The 16,246-nt window shown below is 37.2% G+C and overlaps 1 protein-coding gene across 1 annotated transcript in view; it reads left to right on the forward strand.

Moving 5' to 3' along the window:
- Positions 1-16,246, forward strand: part of LOC114025884 — a 176,953-nt gene that overhangs the window by 121,298 nt on the left and 39,409 nt on the right. Inside the window, exon 11 of the mRNA XM_027839396.1 lies at positions 8,780-8,969. Coding sequence (XP_027695197.1) covers positions 8,780-8,969 — 190 coding nt within the window. The remainder of the gene's footprint in view (positions 1-8,779; positions 8,970-16,246) is intronic.

Genomic DNA, 16,246 nt, shown 5'->3' on the forward strand with positions numbered 1-16,246 from the left:
CTTTCTTTCTTTCTTTCTTTCTTTCTTTCTTTCTTTCTTTCTTTCTTTCTTCCTTCCTTCCTTCCTTCCTTCCTTCCTTCCTTCCTTCCTTCCTCTCTCTCTCTCTCTTTCTTTCTTTCTTTCCTTCTTTCTTTTTTCCTTTATCCACAGTCAATAAACATTTATTAAGTACCTGCTATTGTACCAGGCACCTTACTAACCACTAGGGATACATACACAGACAAAAAATATAATCTCTGCCATCAAGGAGCTCACAGTCTAATAGGAGAAAACAACACATAGAAGGAAACTGAAAAGTGGGAGGTGGAATATGGAAGATGCCAGTTCATTTTCCATAAGTAATGTTGTTCAAGACACTTGTACTGATGAACAACTTCTGTAGCCTGCCTATCCAGCAGCATAGCATTTTCTGGACAATAGGCCTTCAATTTAATTTTCAGAGTTCAGAGGCTGAACTTTTGGAATGAGGATTGATCACATTTAGGAGACTTCATGTTCACGTAATCAGAACTGTGTTATCTGCAAAGAAAGATGACCTCACCATGTACAGGACAAACTTGAACTCTGTGCTTTATAGAATTATGTGCTGTGACAGGGCAAACATATTTGGTGATCATAAGCCTCCCAGTTTTATTTTTTTCTTGATTTTTATAATTAAAAAGATGTTGAGCCAAGTGATCTCTATTCTCTAGGGCAGTCAGGTGGTGCAATGAATGGGATGTGAGACTTGGAATTAGAATGACCTGAGTTAAAATCCTATTCCAGACATGAATTTGCTGTGTGACCCTGAGCAAGTCATTTAACTTCCCAATGCCTTAGTTTCCTCATCTATAAAGTAGGGGATTTTAATAGCAATGATAAACACTCCAATTACAAGTTTATTGTGAAGATTAAATGAATTAACATATGGAAAGAACTTTGCAAACCTTCAAGGGCTATATAAATGCTATTTATATATCTTGCAAAGAATCTTATATGATATTAACATATGCGTGGATGCCTAATTGGAGGGACAACCTTTAAATCAGAATTTTTCACTACTGGATTGAATGCCTTTTTTATAGTCATTTCAACAAAAATATTGCTAACTGCCTACTATACACGAGACTCTGATCCAGGAGCTGGGAATTACAAAAAGACAAACAAAATAGTCTGTGGCCTCTGGGAATCTTACATTCTTTTAGGAGTGGGGGTAAGATATATCATTTAGTAAATTATAGCACAGGATAAATTGAGAAAGAGAAGTGGCATCAGGAAACGGGGGGATCATGGAAGACTTCACAGAGGATGTTGCAGTGGAATTGGGCCTTGAAGGTGTTCAAAATTTCGGAGTGACTGAGATGATGAGGGAGTATATTCTAGGCATCAAGAATGGCTTCTGTGAATGCAAAGAGTGGGGTATTGAGTTTGGGCAATGACCAGTACTTTTTAGCTAGAATATAGAATTCATTAAAGGCATGGGTATTTTTAAAAAATCTCAAAAGGTAGATGGGAGTCAGATTTTAAAAGGCCTTAAATGCCAGGGTAAGAAGTTAGCATTTTCATAGGAAAATAAAAGTAGAGAGGGCTTTTATATTCTCTGCACCTTTCAGCTAGCTGTATGGTGGTGAAGATTTGCTGGTGACCTTGGTAGAGTCATTAGACCTTGTGAAAGCCTGCCTGTTCACTTCTCATACCTTCATCAAGCATGCTGTGTACAGATTATTCTTGAGGCTGCTCAACAATATTCAAGAGGCAGCTAGGTGGTGATAATATGTCTTCCTGTCTTATGTTTTGCTTGATATTAACAATATAAAAGGTCATTGAACAAAATGGATGGCTGTTGTTTAGAGCTGCCAGATGGCACAGTGGATAAAGTATGGGAATTGGAGTCAGGAAGACTTGAGTTCAAATTCAACCCCAGGCACTTCATAGCTATGTGACTCTGGGCAAATCAATTAACCTCTGTCTGCCTTGGTTTCCCCAACTATAAAATGGGGATAAAGTAACATCTATTTCCCATGGTTATTTTGAGGATCAAATGAGAGAATCTTAGCCCAGTGCCTGGCACACAGTAAGGGCTTAATAAATGTTTGTTCCTTTCATCTCCTTGAATGAATGAATGGAAAATAATTTATTAAGTGCTTAATGTGTGTGTGGTACTGTTCAAAGCTCTAAGCTCTGGGGCTACAAAAACAAGCAAGCAAAGATAGTGTAGAGATGGAAAACAGACATTTGGGTGGTCAGTTACTGACGTTTTCCTGCTTACCTTTTTTTCTAGAGGTAATTACATCTGTGATTTTTTTCCCCAAACATGATGGATTCTTATTTTTCAGGTACCTTAAGAGATGATACCTTAGTACCTTTAAAAAGTCTTATATCAATTTTAAGCTATAGCCATGAAGTGCCCCAAGAGTCTTTAAGACTTTTAAGACCACACTAAAACTTTTGGGACATGCTGCATATCTCCTTTGTGTGGTGATATTCCTGTGTCTAGTGGCCCAGATGTCTTCTCTTCCCCCTCACCACCCAAGTTGCCAAGCCTTTTACAAGAGCGGACTTCTTTCAGGAAACTATTGCCCTGGTCTGCATCTGTAATTTCCCTTTAGGGAATTCACACTACCCCTGCAAGTCAACATCTTTTTTTGCAACTTTAAAGCCTTAGAGAATTGCCTAGAGTCCTAGACCATAGAGAGGCTAGGTAATTTGTGTATCATCACATTGCCAGTAAGTGTCCATAGTAGGACTTGAACTCAGGTCGGCCTGCATTCAAAGCCAGCTCTCTATCCATTGTACCATGCTGTCTCTCACAATTAGCTCTTTTTTTTTCCCTTGTCATTTGCTTTTTTCCTTCCATTTGCTCATTTAGCCCGTTAGGGACTATGACGAGTCCAGAGATGTTTTGGTTTTATTCTTAGATGCATTTGATATGATTGGGCTTAATTTGATGCTAGGGAAGTCATAAAAGGTAACGAGATAGTAAGCACCATTAAGAGAGTCCTAGAACCCATGAATTGAGAGGTGCCACTCCCCTTCTTCTTGCCTTACACAACATCTGAAACATTTTGTTCATTTCTATTTTAGTTACATGTTGATGGGCTGAGAGTAAATGGGATAGAGTGGATAAAGCACAGGGCTTGGAATCAGGAAGATCTCTTCCAGTATCCCTCTAGTACTTCTATCCTGAGTCATGGATTAAATCCCACTTCTGACACTTGATAGCTGTGTGACCCTGGTTAAGGCATTTAACCTCATGGTCCTTCAGAAACACCCTATGATTCATCTACTAGGAGGTGGATGGAGTACAATCTACACTGATGTATTAAGTTCCTACTTTATAGGAATAGTTCCTTCCTTACCACATGGTAAACCAAGAATTTCCACTGAAAGGCAACCAGAATGGTCAGGGATCCAAAGATGATATTATATGAAGACTGCCTCAAGGAACTTAGCATGCTGAAGGGATTTTCCTAGTCTAACCATGTCACCATTCTTCACTACCAGCTCTAGAATCAAATATAAACTCCTCTGTTGGGTACTTAAAAGTGTTTTATAGCTAGGTAGCACATTGAATCAGAGTACTGGGCCTAGAGTCAGGAAGATTGGAATTCCAATCCAGACTCAAACACTTAAAAGCTATGTTACCCGGAGTGAGTCACTTAAGCACTCTATCTCAGTTTTCTCACCTGTAAAATGGAGTTATCTCCCACAGTTGTTTTTATAATCAGTGAGATAATATTTGTAAAGCACTTAGCGTAATACCTTGCAAATAGCAGAAACTTAATACATGGTGGCTCCTTCCTCCCTTCCTACCTCCCCACTCCACCCCACCTCATCTTACAATCTGTCTCCAACCTAACTTTCCAGTGTTATTACACATGCTTTATTCCGCCCAAACTGGACTTCTTTTTGTTCCTCACAAAATTCAATCTCCCATTTCTGAGCCTTTGCATTGGCTGTTCACAGTGGCTGAAATTCACTCCCTCCTTGCCTCTATTTCTTTGAAACCCATCTCTCCTTCAGATTTTGGCTTAAGGGTCTCTTTATGTATGAAACGTTTCCTGATGGGAGATTTAGGCTAGGTAATAGTCCTTAAGTGTGTTCAGAACTGGTAATTAGTAGGTCAATATCATCTTGGAGGGAATTTTCTAATGGAGAGCCCTAGTAATGTTCTTGGCCCTCTATTTTTACTAATAAGTATTTAATAAATACTAATTTAATATTTAATTAACACTTAATACTTAATAAATACCAATAAATATATAATAAAAATGCTAAATATTTTTACTAATACCTTCAATGAAGTTATCAAGTATATCAAGTTTACAGCTGGCAAAGCTGTAAAGGATAGCTAACATGTTAGATGATAGGATCCAGAATGTTTTGGGCACATTAGAATGATATACTTAATAAGATGAGAATCAATGAGGATAAATAAATTTATAGTCTTTGGGCTCAGAGAATCAACCACATAATTGCGGGAAGGGGGAAGTGTGGCTAGATAGAAATTCTAAGAGAGTTATGGGTTGGACAGGATGACCTCAGAGATCCTTTCCATTCATGAGACTCTTTGTGATATATTTTATACCTTTTGACTACTTTGTGATGAGTTTGGGCTTTTAAACATTTTATGGTGAAGGTTGATAAGAAATTCACACTTATCTAGAGGCCATAATAAGTATATGGAGTTAAAATAAATGAAAGTAGAAAGTCTACTAAGAGTACTATTCCAAAGAATAATCTAGCAAATGCATAGTTGTTTTCCAAGAACATCGCCAGTAACCTTGCAGGATATATTATAGAGATCTTATGTTTCCAGTGGGAAGAGAGAAAAGATCAATATATATGTGGTCATCTGTTTTACCCAGTGATTTCAAGTGTTCTTCTAATCTGACGGCATTGCTGTTTTTATAGGTTCATACTGTATTTGAAGTATTAAAAATCAACATTGATCACCTATTGGGGGTAGTTCTATGGAGCATTTAATAAGTGTATTCTTTCTGGTGTGATTTCCTCTTACTGCAGAGCATGCATTAAATGTTCCATGTTGTATCTTTCAGTGGTCTCACAAAGGAATGAAGATTGGACTCTCAGGGTTGCTTACGCCTGTCTTTTCTTTGTTGACTTGCTCAGAACAATAATTATACATTTTTTTTTGTTTTGCTTTGGTTATCTGTTTCTCTGAAATGGGATGATGAGCTTGGGAGAAAAAGAACTTGGGAGAAAAACAGTTTTCCTAAGTGAGAAATTGATCATATTTTTATACTTTTAAGTAGAATTTAAAAAATTAAATGTAATTTATATAAATATAAAGCATATTTATACAAATTATATGTTTTATATAAACATAAAATTAAATATAATTTATACTTTTAAATATAAAAGTATCACAAATTCATCAGTTGCATGTTGATAAAAAGAGATTGAATGGTTTCCTTAAGACCAAGATAGTTCCAAGTCTCTCCTATGGGAAAACTTTGATGCCAGGATATCTCTGTCTAGAGTTAAGGTGCTTTCCCCCTTATGTCTGCTTGACACAGTTGGAATCGCCATGCTCTCCTGTGGTTCATAAGAAATTTCAGCCTTTCCAATTAAGCAACTGTCAGTGCTGTCCAAGAAAAACTGAAAGTCTCTTGGGAATGGAAGGATGAAATTCAAGATTTTGCACCTGTCTAGGGAAATCCTGTAATTGGGTTGGGGCTCTTGTTTTGAAACCGTCACACAACATGTTTATTCAGTTTTTTACCATTAAAAATTTAGCTTCACACCATAAGTGAGTTTTGTTAGGTATTTGGCTTACAGAAATTAATTTCAACTTGGAGACATTTGACCCCTGTGAAAAGATTCCGGCCTTTTAGTAGTCTTAGTGAAACCGGAGGCAGAACTGGCTGAGTATGGAATTGGATGCCATGGAATGAATAATAAATGCTGCATAGTAGAGACTGGATTTTTGTATATAACATATCATCCTTCCAATAGCCCCTGCTGTGTGACATTTCGCTTCTGGGGACCTTAGCTTCTCAATCTCACTTTAATGTTTTTCTACAACTTCCTAACTTGCCAAGATGATGAAGTTTTAAAAATTTATCCTTCCCAAAGTGTGTGACAATGTCAAATAGAGGGGCCATCTCCTGGGGGAACTTTGAATGTAATTGCTTCAGGCGGATGTTTGTGTTCTCTTAGCCCTGTGATATGGGAAGCAGCGGAAAGAAGGAAGTCAGGTAGCAGTATTGCAAATTTTGAGGGATGAATGGAACCATTTTTGCTTGCCAAATATCAAGGCTCTTTGTCTTGAGTTGCTTTTCAGAATAAAATGATCTAGGTGGGATGGGGGAAGACGACTCACAACTAATCCTCAAATTATTTTTTTTTCAAATTAAACTTTTAAAACAATTTAAAGTTTCACTGATACTTCTTTTTACATCAAATTTATTTCTAATTATGCCCACCCCCTATCCAGTGAATTTTTTCTTGTAACAAAGATTAAAACGAATAAGAAAAAACGGTGTGAATGGGTAGCGTCTTAGATTTTGAGTCAGAAGACCTGAGTTCAAATATTGCTTCAGGCACTTAATAGTTATGTGACCCTGGGCAAATCACTTAACTTTTTTGAATCATCTCCTTTCACTAATGAAGTTTCCAAGGACACAATGATGTTTAGTGGGTCGTGCAGGCTTAAGAAGCCATGTTGTCTCACATCCCAGCCCACTTTCCATACAGTTTTTTTTTTATTACATAATAGGTCTGCACTTCAGATGGGCTCAGATGATGCCTTATCTGCCCACACCATCTTCCTTTCTCATCTGACTTGGTTGGTGCCTAGATTCTCCTCTTCTCATCTTTTCTTGGGCAAGGTACAAAGTCCTAATACAACTGAAGAAACTCACAGAGATAAAAGCAAAACTTTAGTAGATAGTTAAGAGCAAAGTATTAGCAAGCCAAAGTGCCATATATTTACAGAGGCAGAATTGGACTTTTAATCCTCTCTGACCATGACTATTGGCTCTGGAAAATTCCTTTTCTTTAACCTTTCTCCATCCTTCCCATGAGGAGGTGGATTAGATTCTCTTTGGGGTCCCTTCAGCTCTGAGATTCTGGGAGTCTAGGTTAGTAATATAAGAAGTCAGAATCAGGAGCAGGGCAGGGGAAGGACTCCTCCCAAAGTGAAAGCAGGTAGGGAGAGAGCAGGCAGGAGGCAGGCACCCCCTCTTTGTGTCATTTGGGACACTTTAACATTAAGGTGTTGGTAGCAAACTTGGATTTCACTTTTTCAAAAGGTACATCACATACCAAAAGGTACATCACAAGCCAGTATTAATCAACAAGTCAGTAGGTCAGTCAGTAAGGAATTATTAATGAACTGGCACTCATTCAAATGTTCTATCATCAAGTTAGGAGCCAGAGGGAGGAAAAAACATAACAGAAGAAAAGCCAGCTTCTCCCTCCCCTCCTTCCACCCTCTTGTCTCTGACAGGGCTAATCAGAGTCAGAATGGGAGAGGGGTTAGGTTTGAAGGCTGGGGGAGAAAGCAGAGAGATCAAAACCCAATAGGAAACTGATACAGCAAATAGGATTGTGTATGTGTTTAGGTGAAAGTTCATGCTTCTGGTTGGGATTGAGTTCAATGATCTTTCTAGATTCCTTTCAATTCTGAAAATCTGTGATCTAATGCCTGGAAATAAGACTTTCAGAATCAAGATGGTATAAAAGGAGTTTATTAACCACAGTTCAAGTGCACAGGCTGGACCAAAGAAGGAAGAATGCCTTGGACTCTTAAATGCCTACACCTGGTGCTGACTCATCCTTGACTGCACCAGTTAACACATATTGCCTAATCCTGCTCTAATGAACTTTCCTTAAAAACAGAGATGGCATGTGGCACATTGGATAGAGCACAGTCCATGGAGTTGGGAGAACCTGAATTCAAATCCGGCCTCAGATACATAACATTCACTAGCTGTGGGACTCTGGGCAAGTCACTTAACCCTGGTTGTCTCACCAAAACAAAACAAAACAACAAACAAACAAAAACAGAAGACCAGAGATGGCAGGACTGATACTTCTGGAGTCTTAGGAACCTACCTAGAAATCAATACAAGAGGGTGCTTATGGGGGTTTTGTTGTTCCCTCTGGACTATCTGGGGACCCTGGAGCCTTGCCAGACAGGGATCAGCCAGAAATCAAGTGATTATCTGCTTTCTTCCTAATCATGGAGTTTTGTGCTGACCTCTATATCCAGATAACACTTTGAAAACACATGAGACCACCAGCACTATCTGAAGCATAGACTCTTCTGTACATCAGTTCATACAGTATATGTAATCTGATGTTCATAAGCACGGATGCTTTAAAACTGACAGCTTTATTTGTCCCTGAGGTGATCCTCAGGGGCCACATTCTTGTATGCCCCATTGGTTTGGAATAGAATGTGAGACTTGGGGGCATAAAACTAGCATTATTTGAGCTCTGCTTATTGGATAAATATCATATACAGTAGTATACTCAAATACCGTTTTTACTGTAAAGTAAAATGACTTTAGATGTCATCGAGTGACTGTTTGGTAGGTTTTATTCATCTGCTGATGTCTTTGTAATCTCACCTCATGTTATCCAAGCCTATTTACTTGCTTCTTGAAAATCCTGTTGAAATAGTGACTTTCCCCAAAGAAAAAATGGAAACGATGCACAGGTAGGTAACTGTTAGCCAAATGCTCTGTGTGTGTGTGTGTGTGTGTGTGTGTGTGTGTGTGTGTGTGAGTTGGGCCTTTAAGGGTCATTAACTCCTTTTTTCCTCCTTCAGCCTCAATAAACTAGAAGTGTTTGGCTGTCACGCTCTCACAGCCAGGTGTATGGGCTGTTTGGCGTTGTCCTGCCCTCATCTGCTGACCTTGAATATCGGAAGAGTGCCCAAGATCACTGATGTTTGCTTTGCCAAGATACTGGGGAATTTGAAAAAAGTAACTACTCTTAATGTGACAGGTCTTGAAATGGTAAGGATTCTTCAATATGAATTTAAGTTTTCTGACAGTGTCTTGCCTTTATCTTGTCTCTTTTTTCAGGATCCTAAAAATGTTATTATAATACATCAAACTGTCAAATTTCCCCCATGTATCTGGAAATACATGATTCATAATTTTGAGGGTGTAAAAGTATGCTAAAATGAAACATAATGAATGTTTGTATAGCTATTTTATATATAAACTCTTGTTTCCATGTAATCCAAGAGTGTTGAAAATTGCATACAAAGTAGGAGAAAATGAAATGTATTACTTTATTATCCCTCATGACTATCCAGTGAGGTAGCTAGATTTCTAGATTTAACAGATAAAACATTTAAAAGTTGAAGAAGCAAAGTGAGTTCTCCAAAAAAATACAGCAAGTTAATTGGGAGGTAGGGGATAGGAGTCAACTAATAGTTAGACTTCCTGCTTCACTTGTAGTGATTTTTATGAATAAATTCATATATAAGCAATCTCTGGGGCTATTTAGTATAATAGAAATGGAAATTAACTTTCTATATGTGCAAATGGCCCTTATCTGCTGAATAGAATTGGTAAATATGTTGATAAAATAATGACAAGTTAATTTTTATTGATCATTGAGTATAGATCTTTAGCATCCTCTATCCCTTTTCCTACCACTACAAGGGAAGAAGAAGAAAGAGGTCACATAGGATGGAAGGTCATTTTGGATTGTTATCCCTTTGCAGTGGTAAAAGGATTCATCACATAGGAGCTAACCTGCTTGGCATAAATATCTCTACACTTAACGTGGCTGGTTTTTGGAATGCAAAGCCTGAGACTATTGGAAGCCTTTCCAGCTGGATAGAACCTGTAGATTCCATTGGCTTGGTTTTTGAAAGGCTAGGGTTACCTTCATGTCAATATGTGACATTGGGGTAGGATGCTTTGAAGAAGATCTCAGTGAGCTCACTTTGCCAATCCAAAGGGATTGACCATAGCAATACATATAGGAAAAGCCAAGTAGATTGAAGAGTGTATATTGCCTGAACAGTCACAACTCTTGCAGACTGATAATGCATCGTGTTTCCCACCACTTGGCATAGAGATGATGGTCTAGAGGTGCAGAATTTATGTACACACACACACATATACACACATATACATACACACACAGACACACACATGTATATATATATATATATGTATATATCTTCAAATATAGCCGGTTGTGACTTTATTTTGTGTAATGATACTTATTTGTTATAACTGAGGGGCTTTTTGCACGGGTCAGTTGGGAGAACTGGAAGGTATTGATACTTATAAAAAAAGAGGAAGAAAAAAAGAAAAGCTTATCAATAAATCACTAAAAATAAACAGAAGAGAGAAGGAAGTTCAGAAGGAAATAGACAAGCAGAGAGCACTGTTAGAACTACCATGTATAATTTATATATATGTGTATGTGTGTATACACACATATATATGCATATGCATATTCATACACAAATATAAATAAATGTAGTAAAGATTCACAATTTTATATGCAGACCTCTTTTTTATTCCTTATGAAGGAAAATGTTTTTGTTTGTTGACATTTATCAAATTCATAATGGGAAAAATTAAAAAATTTATTTCCTGGGTTAGCAACAACTAGCATTTGTATTGCATTTTATGAGTACCTTCTCATTTGATCCTCATGACAACCCAGTGAAGTAGATACTATTATTATTCCCATTTTACAGATAAAAAAAACCTGAAGCTGAGGGAGGTTAAGTGACTTGCTCAGGGTCACAGAGCTAGTAAGTGTCTGAAGCAAGGTCTTCCTGTCTCAAAGTCCAGCACTCTACCTACAGAGCCATCTGGGTGCCTTATACCCACTGAGTAAGTCTCTCGGTCCATATGCCTTAGGAAATACAAGTAGACAATGGAATGGACCCTGAATTGAAGAGGAAGTAGAGAGCTGGCTCAAACCACACTTGGGAAATTGTGCAGTGTTTTCAATGACTCCTAAAACTGCTGTTAGCTTTTGCTACTGCAAATAGCAAAATGAACGATTGCTCATCTTTCTTCAACACAATTATTCTTCCAAAGAGTGTTGTAAGGCTGCAAATTATGGAGCCCTGCAGTCAGAGAAGAATACAGATAGTAGGTCATACAGCTGGCAGTGGAAAGACACACAGTGGCTGCTCACACATCATCAATTATGACCTACATACGAATTAGGGGGCAGTGTGGCATGGTAGAAAGTGTTGGATCTAGAGTCAGAGAGGCTGGGTTCAAATCCTGACTCCACCTGTGGGACCTTCTGGGTCCACAAATGGGGAAGAGAATAATTATTTATGTAGTGCCTACTATGTGCCAGGCACTGTGCTAAGTGCTTTTACACATTATCTCATCTGATCTTTGCAACAATAGGTACTATTATTATTCCTATTTTACAGTTGAGTAAACTGAGTCAAAAAGAGGTTAAGTGACTTGTCCATGGTCACATAGCTTGTAAATGTCTGAGGCTGAATTTGAACTCAGGTATTCCTAACTCCAGGCCCAGCATTTTATCCGCTGCTGTTAGTTGCCTCTGGAAAAGTCGCTTAATCTCTCTGGGCCTCATTTTCCACGTCTGTAACATTAGAAGGCTATAATGGATGATATACATCCAAGATCTTTTCTAGTTCTAAATCCATTATTCTATGATACTAATTGGTGTAAAAGATTGTTCAGAAAATGTATCACTAGAAAAGGAATCGAGCCATTCATGAAGCAGGCTATGAATGATGGTAGAAGGGCCTTTTTTTCTCTCTTCTGTTATTCTCCCTCACCCCCAGCTTCCTGTTGCCCATCATGCATTCAAGGTCCATACCGTGTGGTGACAAAAATATTTGAAGATAGACAATCTGAATATTGTAGTGGCATCAATAAAATATCAAATAAATTAAATAAAGGTCTTCCATACTTTGTTCAGATCCTCTGTAGAGGATTTATGAAGGACATGGATAAGAATCACAAAGTATCAGAAGGCAAGCGTTGGTCATGATTTATAGCAGTGGAGGGCATGTTTGTATCATCAAGAACCAGTGAGGTGTAGAACATAGAATGTTGAAAAAATTCAGTGACTCCATTCATGACTCCAGAGGATCAGTGATGAAAACATGCTGTTCGTTACAGAGAAGTGATGGATTTGGGGTGTAGAAAGAGACGTATGTATTTCTGTGTACAGGCATTGAGGAAATTTGTTTTGTTTAACTATGCATATTTCTTATAAGAAAGTTTTTTTTTTCCTTCTTTGTGTGTGGGAGAGAAAATAGATTTCTGTTAATTTTTTAAAAAAATAAAGAGGTGAGGCATGTTGCATGCATTTTCAGATGAGGTCACTATTATTATTTTTCATTAGCTGTTTTACTTTGTTACAGCACATCTCTTACAAAATGGAATCAATTTGCAAATATACATAATGTGAAAATAAAACACATCGACATAACTGAAAGTGACCACCATCACCCCTATAGAATGTTGGAAAGGAGCAAAATATATCCTCTTTATTTTTGGACCAAAGTCCAGATTATTTCAGTCTTGGTTGAGAATTAATTTCTAGGCTGTGATTAATGTGTGTTAGAATAATGTGAAATATGATTTAGTATAAATGATAAAATGATACCACATCGCATTTAAGGTGAGCTAAAATGCAACTATACTCTGCCTTGGTTGAGGTTTTTGACATACCATCTCATTGTAAGTCTGTGATTTTCTATCATCACAAATGAACATGAGGTGCTGCTGTGTACCATATTACCACCAGCTGTGTTATTTAAAAAAAAAAGAAACCTTTAAAAAGAGGACAGAAGGAAGAATGTTTCACCTGGATACATTCCAGTGTGGGAAAAAAGAGGATGGTTATTACATCAGAACAAAAATCTGATGTAATTGAACGGCAGGAAAGCGGTCATAGTAACTCTAAATAGGACAAGATGTTGGAGTCCCTGAATCTACAGGACAGAATATTATAAAACATGTTGGTGAAATTGAAGAAAAAAGCTGTCTTGGCTTTTTGTGATTTGCAACCTACAAGGAGTAGAATTGTTCCAGTGATAGAAATGAAGCATTTTTTAGCTGTAGAGATTGAAAATTGCAATAAAAAATGCATTCCTCTTAGAGCACCCATTTGGATAAAGGCTTCAGGTTTATTTAAGATAGTGAAAGAAAATGGAAATGAATAGTGAAGAAACTTTTACTGTAGCATTGGTTAGCTTGATGGCTTTAAAAAATTGAGTTCAGTTGCATAATGTTAAAATTACCATAGAAGTGGCCAGGGCAGATGAAGACACAGCAGCTAAATTATTCTCATGTTTTGAAGACAATAATCAAATAAAGTATGCATACTAATCAACAAATTTTTTTTATGTGAACAAAGGCTTATTTTGGAAAAGTATGAATTCCAGAACTTATATTTCTAAGAAAGGAAAAAAATGTCAACCTGGATTTAATTGGGAGGTAATGCAGAAAAGATTTTAAATAAAAGCCAATGTTTATTTGTCGGTTTCAAAATCCTTGGGCTCTGAGAGGCTACAACTATCGATGGCTTCTTATTATTTGGTGGTTAAATAAGAGAACATGGATGACTAAAGCTGTTTCTGAAGACCTATTTTTCAAGTTGTTTTAGCCTAGCTGTCGAGAAATATTGCCAGGACAACAATACCACATTTAAAGCATTACTGATTTTAGATAATGCCTCAGGTCATTCAACTACACTTGTTTCATTGTGTGAGAATGTGAACATGCAAATTTGCTGAGACATGAATAAAGCTTTCTGCATACAGCAATGTACAAAAGATTTAAAGAAAGAGTTCAATCTACACTTGACAATATTTTAAAGAACAATAATGAATTTTCGTTATATTGTCGGTGTAGGCTTATCTTTAGCTATGATATTTGATTTTTTTAAAGTTTTTTTTTAATTTTGCTTTCTCTGCTCTATTACTTTGTATTAAACTTGAATCAGAAATGTATTTTCCTTAACCTTTGCTATTCATTAACAAACAGATCAAAAGCTTGTTTTTTAAAAGTTGTTGCATATTTCCATTGGGTTGGAACCAATGACTATGTTTTACATATGATTGTAACTTAAAATAGTGCAAATTCCAATAATTCAACCACTTCATGGCATTTCTCATTCACACTAATTGGGACCTAGCTATATTTATATTTGTACTGAGAAGGAGCAAAGGGTCTTGGAGATCACTTAATACAGCACTTCATTTTACAGATGAGGAATTCAAAGTCCAGAGAAATTAAGAACTTGCTAGTGGTCTCAAGAGATTCTTGTATTCTTTGCGTTTACAAACCTCCAGTGCTTACCACAGGGCTTGACACATAGTAGGTGCTTAGTAAATGCTTACTGAATCAGGGCTAGGTCTTTAGAACCCAGCTCTCCTGATTCCGAAGCTAGTCCTCTTGGTTGATCATAACATTGTTATTTTGTATCTTGATGTAAAATTTGGTATGTTAAAGTCTTCTGGCTGACAATACATTCTCATGATAGGATGCTCATAACTTTTGTTACATTGATTGATTATAATGTTTTTACTCTGTGGGCAGACAGAGACCTCTGTAGAAGCAAGTGAAAGGGCTCTCTGACGTATGCAGTTGAATTAATATTTTTAATAAGCTTGGTTTTCCGTTTCACTAACGCCCCCCTGGGCTCTGAGGTACTCTTGTTCTATCCACAGTGCAGAGTGAAGTAATGAAAGAAGAAAAATACTTTTGGCTTTCTTTAATCAAAATGTTGCTTCCCTGAGACGAATTCTCCATTAAAGGCTGACAGTCTGCCCTCAGCTCACTTGATGCTGTAATTAGATATGTTTGGGGAAATCTTTCACAGACTCAAACTTCTGAAAAGATATCTGCCTTAACCCTTAATGTCTTTTTATTCGAAACACCAAACAGCCCAGCCACAGTGATTTTATTTCTCTGTAATTCTGGGTGTGTTTGCTTATAGTCAATGTGAATTTATAAGAATGGTGTTGAGTACCTCTTGTGAAAATATCTCATTTATAATGGTGGAGTAAATAATAGGGTGCTACAACTGGGCAATCATAACTAGTGGGATGCCCTCTTGAAGCATGTTCAATTGGCATCCTAATCAGAGAATAGGACTGCTAAAATGCTATGTAGTGTTCATATGTGTAGGAAGGCTTCACAGAGAAAATACGTGTTAGATGAGCTTCATTCAAGCATGAGTTATAGCGCTGTTGGCTGTAAGTTCAATGTTAATGAATCAACAGTATGGTACATCCATAAAAAGGAAAAGGATATTTACTGATTTGCATGTGGGGTTGTTCTAGAAAGGAAATATTGCAGCCAGAAACTCACAGGAACCTAACCTTAAATTTTCCAAAGAAGCAATGGTTTAGTATTCACTAATTCAGTGTCCACAGTAATTTTATAAAACATAACTACTGTGAATGATGAGAATTGACTGTCCTAATTATAATGACCAAGCGTATCCCTGGAGAAGAGTTGAAAAGTTGTACCTCATTCACTTCTTTGCAGTGAAAGAAGACTATGAGTGTGTAACAGTGATGTACTCTCAGACTCTGTGATGTCAGTCAGTTTTGCTGAACTAATTAAGAAGTACGGCTTGATATCTATTATGATTTATATTTTTGCAAAAGCTGGCCTGTTTCCTTCCCCTGGTTTCATTGAGAAGTCACTTTAATGTGCATGTAGGTCATTCTCATAAAATTTTTATAAAGCGAAAGTAAATGTGTAAAGTAAATCTGTCTTCCATATATAGCATGGGAGTATCATTATGTGACTTGTAGAGAGGAAGAATAGACATCTCTTCTTCTCCCTCACTCTTCTTTAAGGAAGACTTTATTTCCTGCCAAGAAGAAAAGTAGGATGTCAAAGCCAGATACTTGAGTAGGAACAAGAACAAATCTCTTGTCTCTTTCACTCTTACCAACTCTGCTCTGCTTCTCACACAGACTTGGGGCATTGATCTTCGTAAATGAGGAAAGAGTCCCATGTGAATGGGCTTCAGGATTTGGGTTACATATGCACACACATATATTAATGTTTTAATATCTCAATTGCCCTTTTTGGGTATTGATATTATTCATGATTCCACCTTTCCCCATTCTTTCAGTGTCTTCTGCTATCTTATAAAGTAGTCCCTTAAATGCTTGAAAGATTGCGTTGGCTTCATCATGTTACAGAATCCAAAATTGTCTCCTTTTGGAGAGCTTATGATGAGATAAGCAGAAAGACCACCATGTACTTTATGCAGTAACATCTATTGGATAGTATGAGAA

The sequence above is a fragment of the Vombatus ursinus genome, unplaced genomic scaffold (assembly GCF_900497805.2).
Source record: "Vombatus ursinus unplaced genomic scaffold, bare-nosed wombat genome assembly UNPS02014832.1, whole genome shotgun sequence".
NCBI lineage: Eukaryota > Metazoa > Chordata > Mammalia > Diprotodontia > Vombatidae > Vombatus > Vombatus ursinus.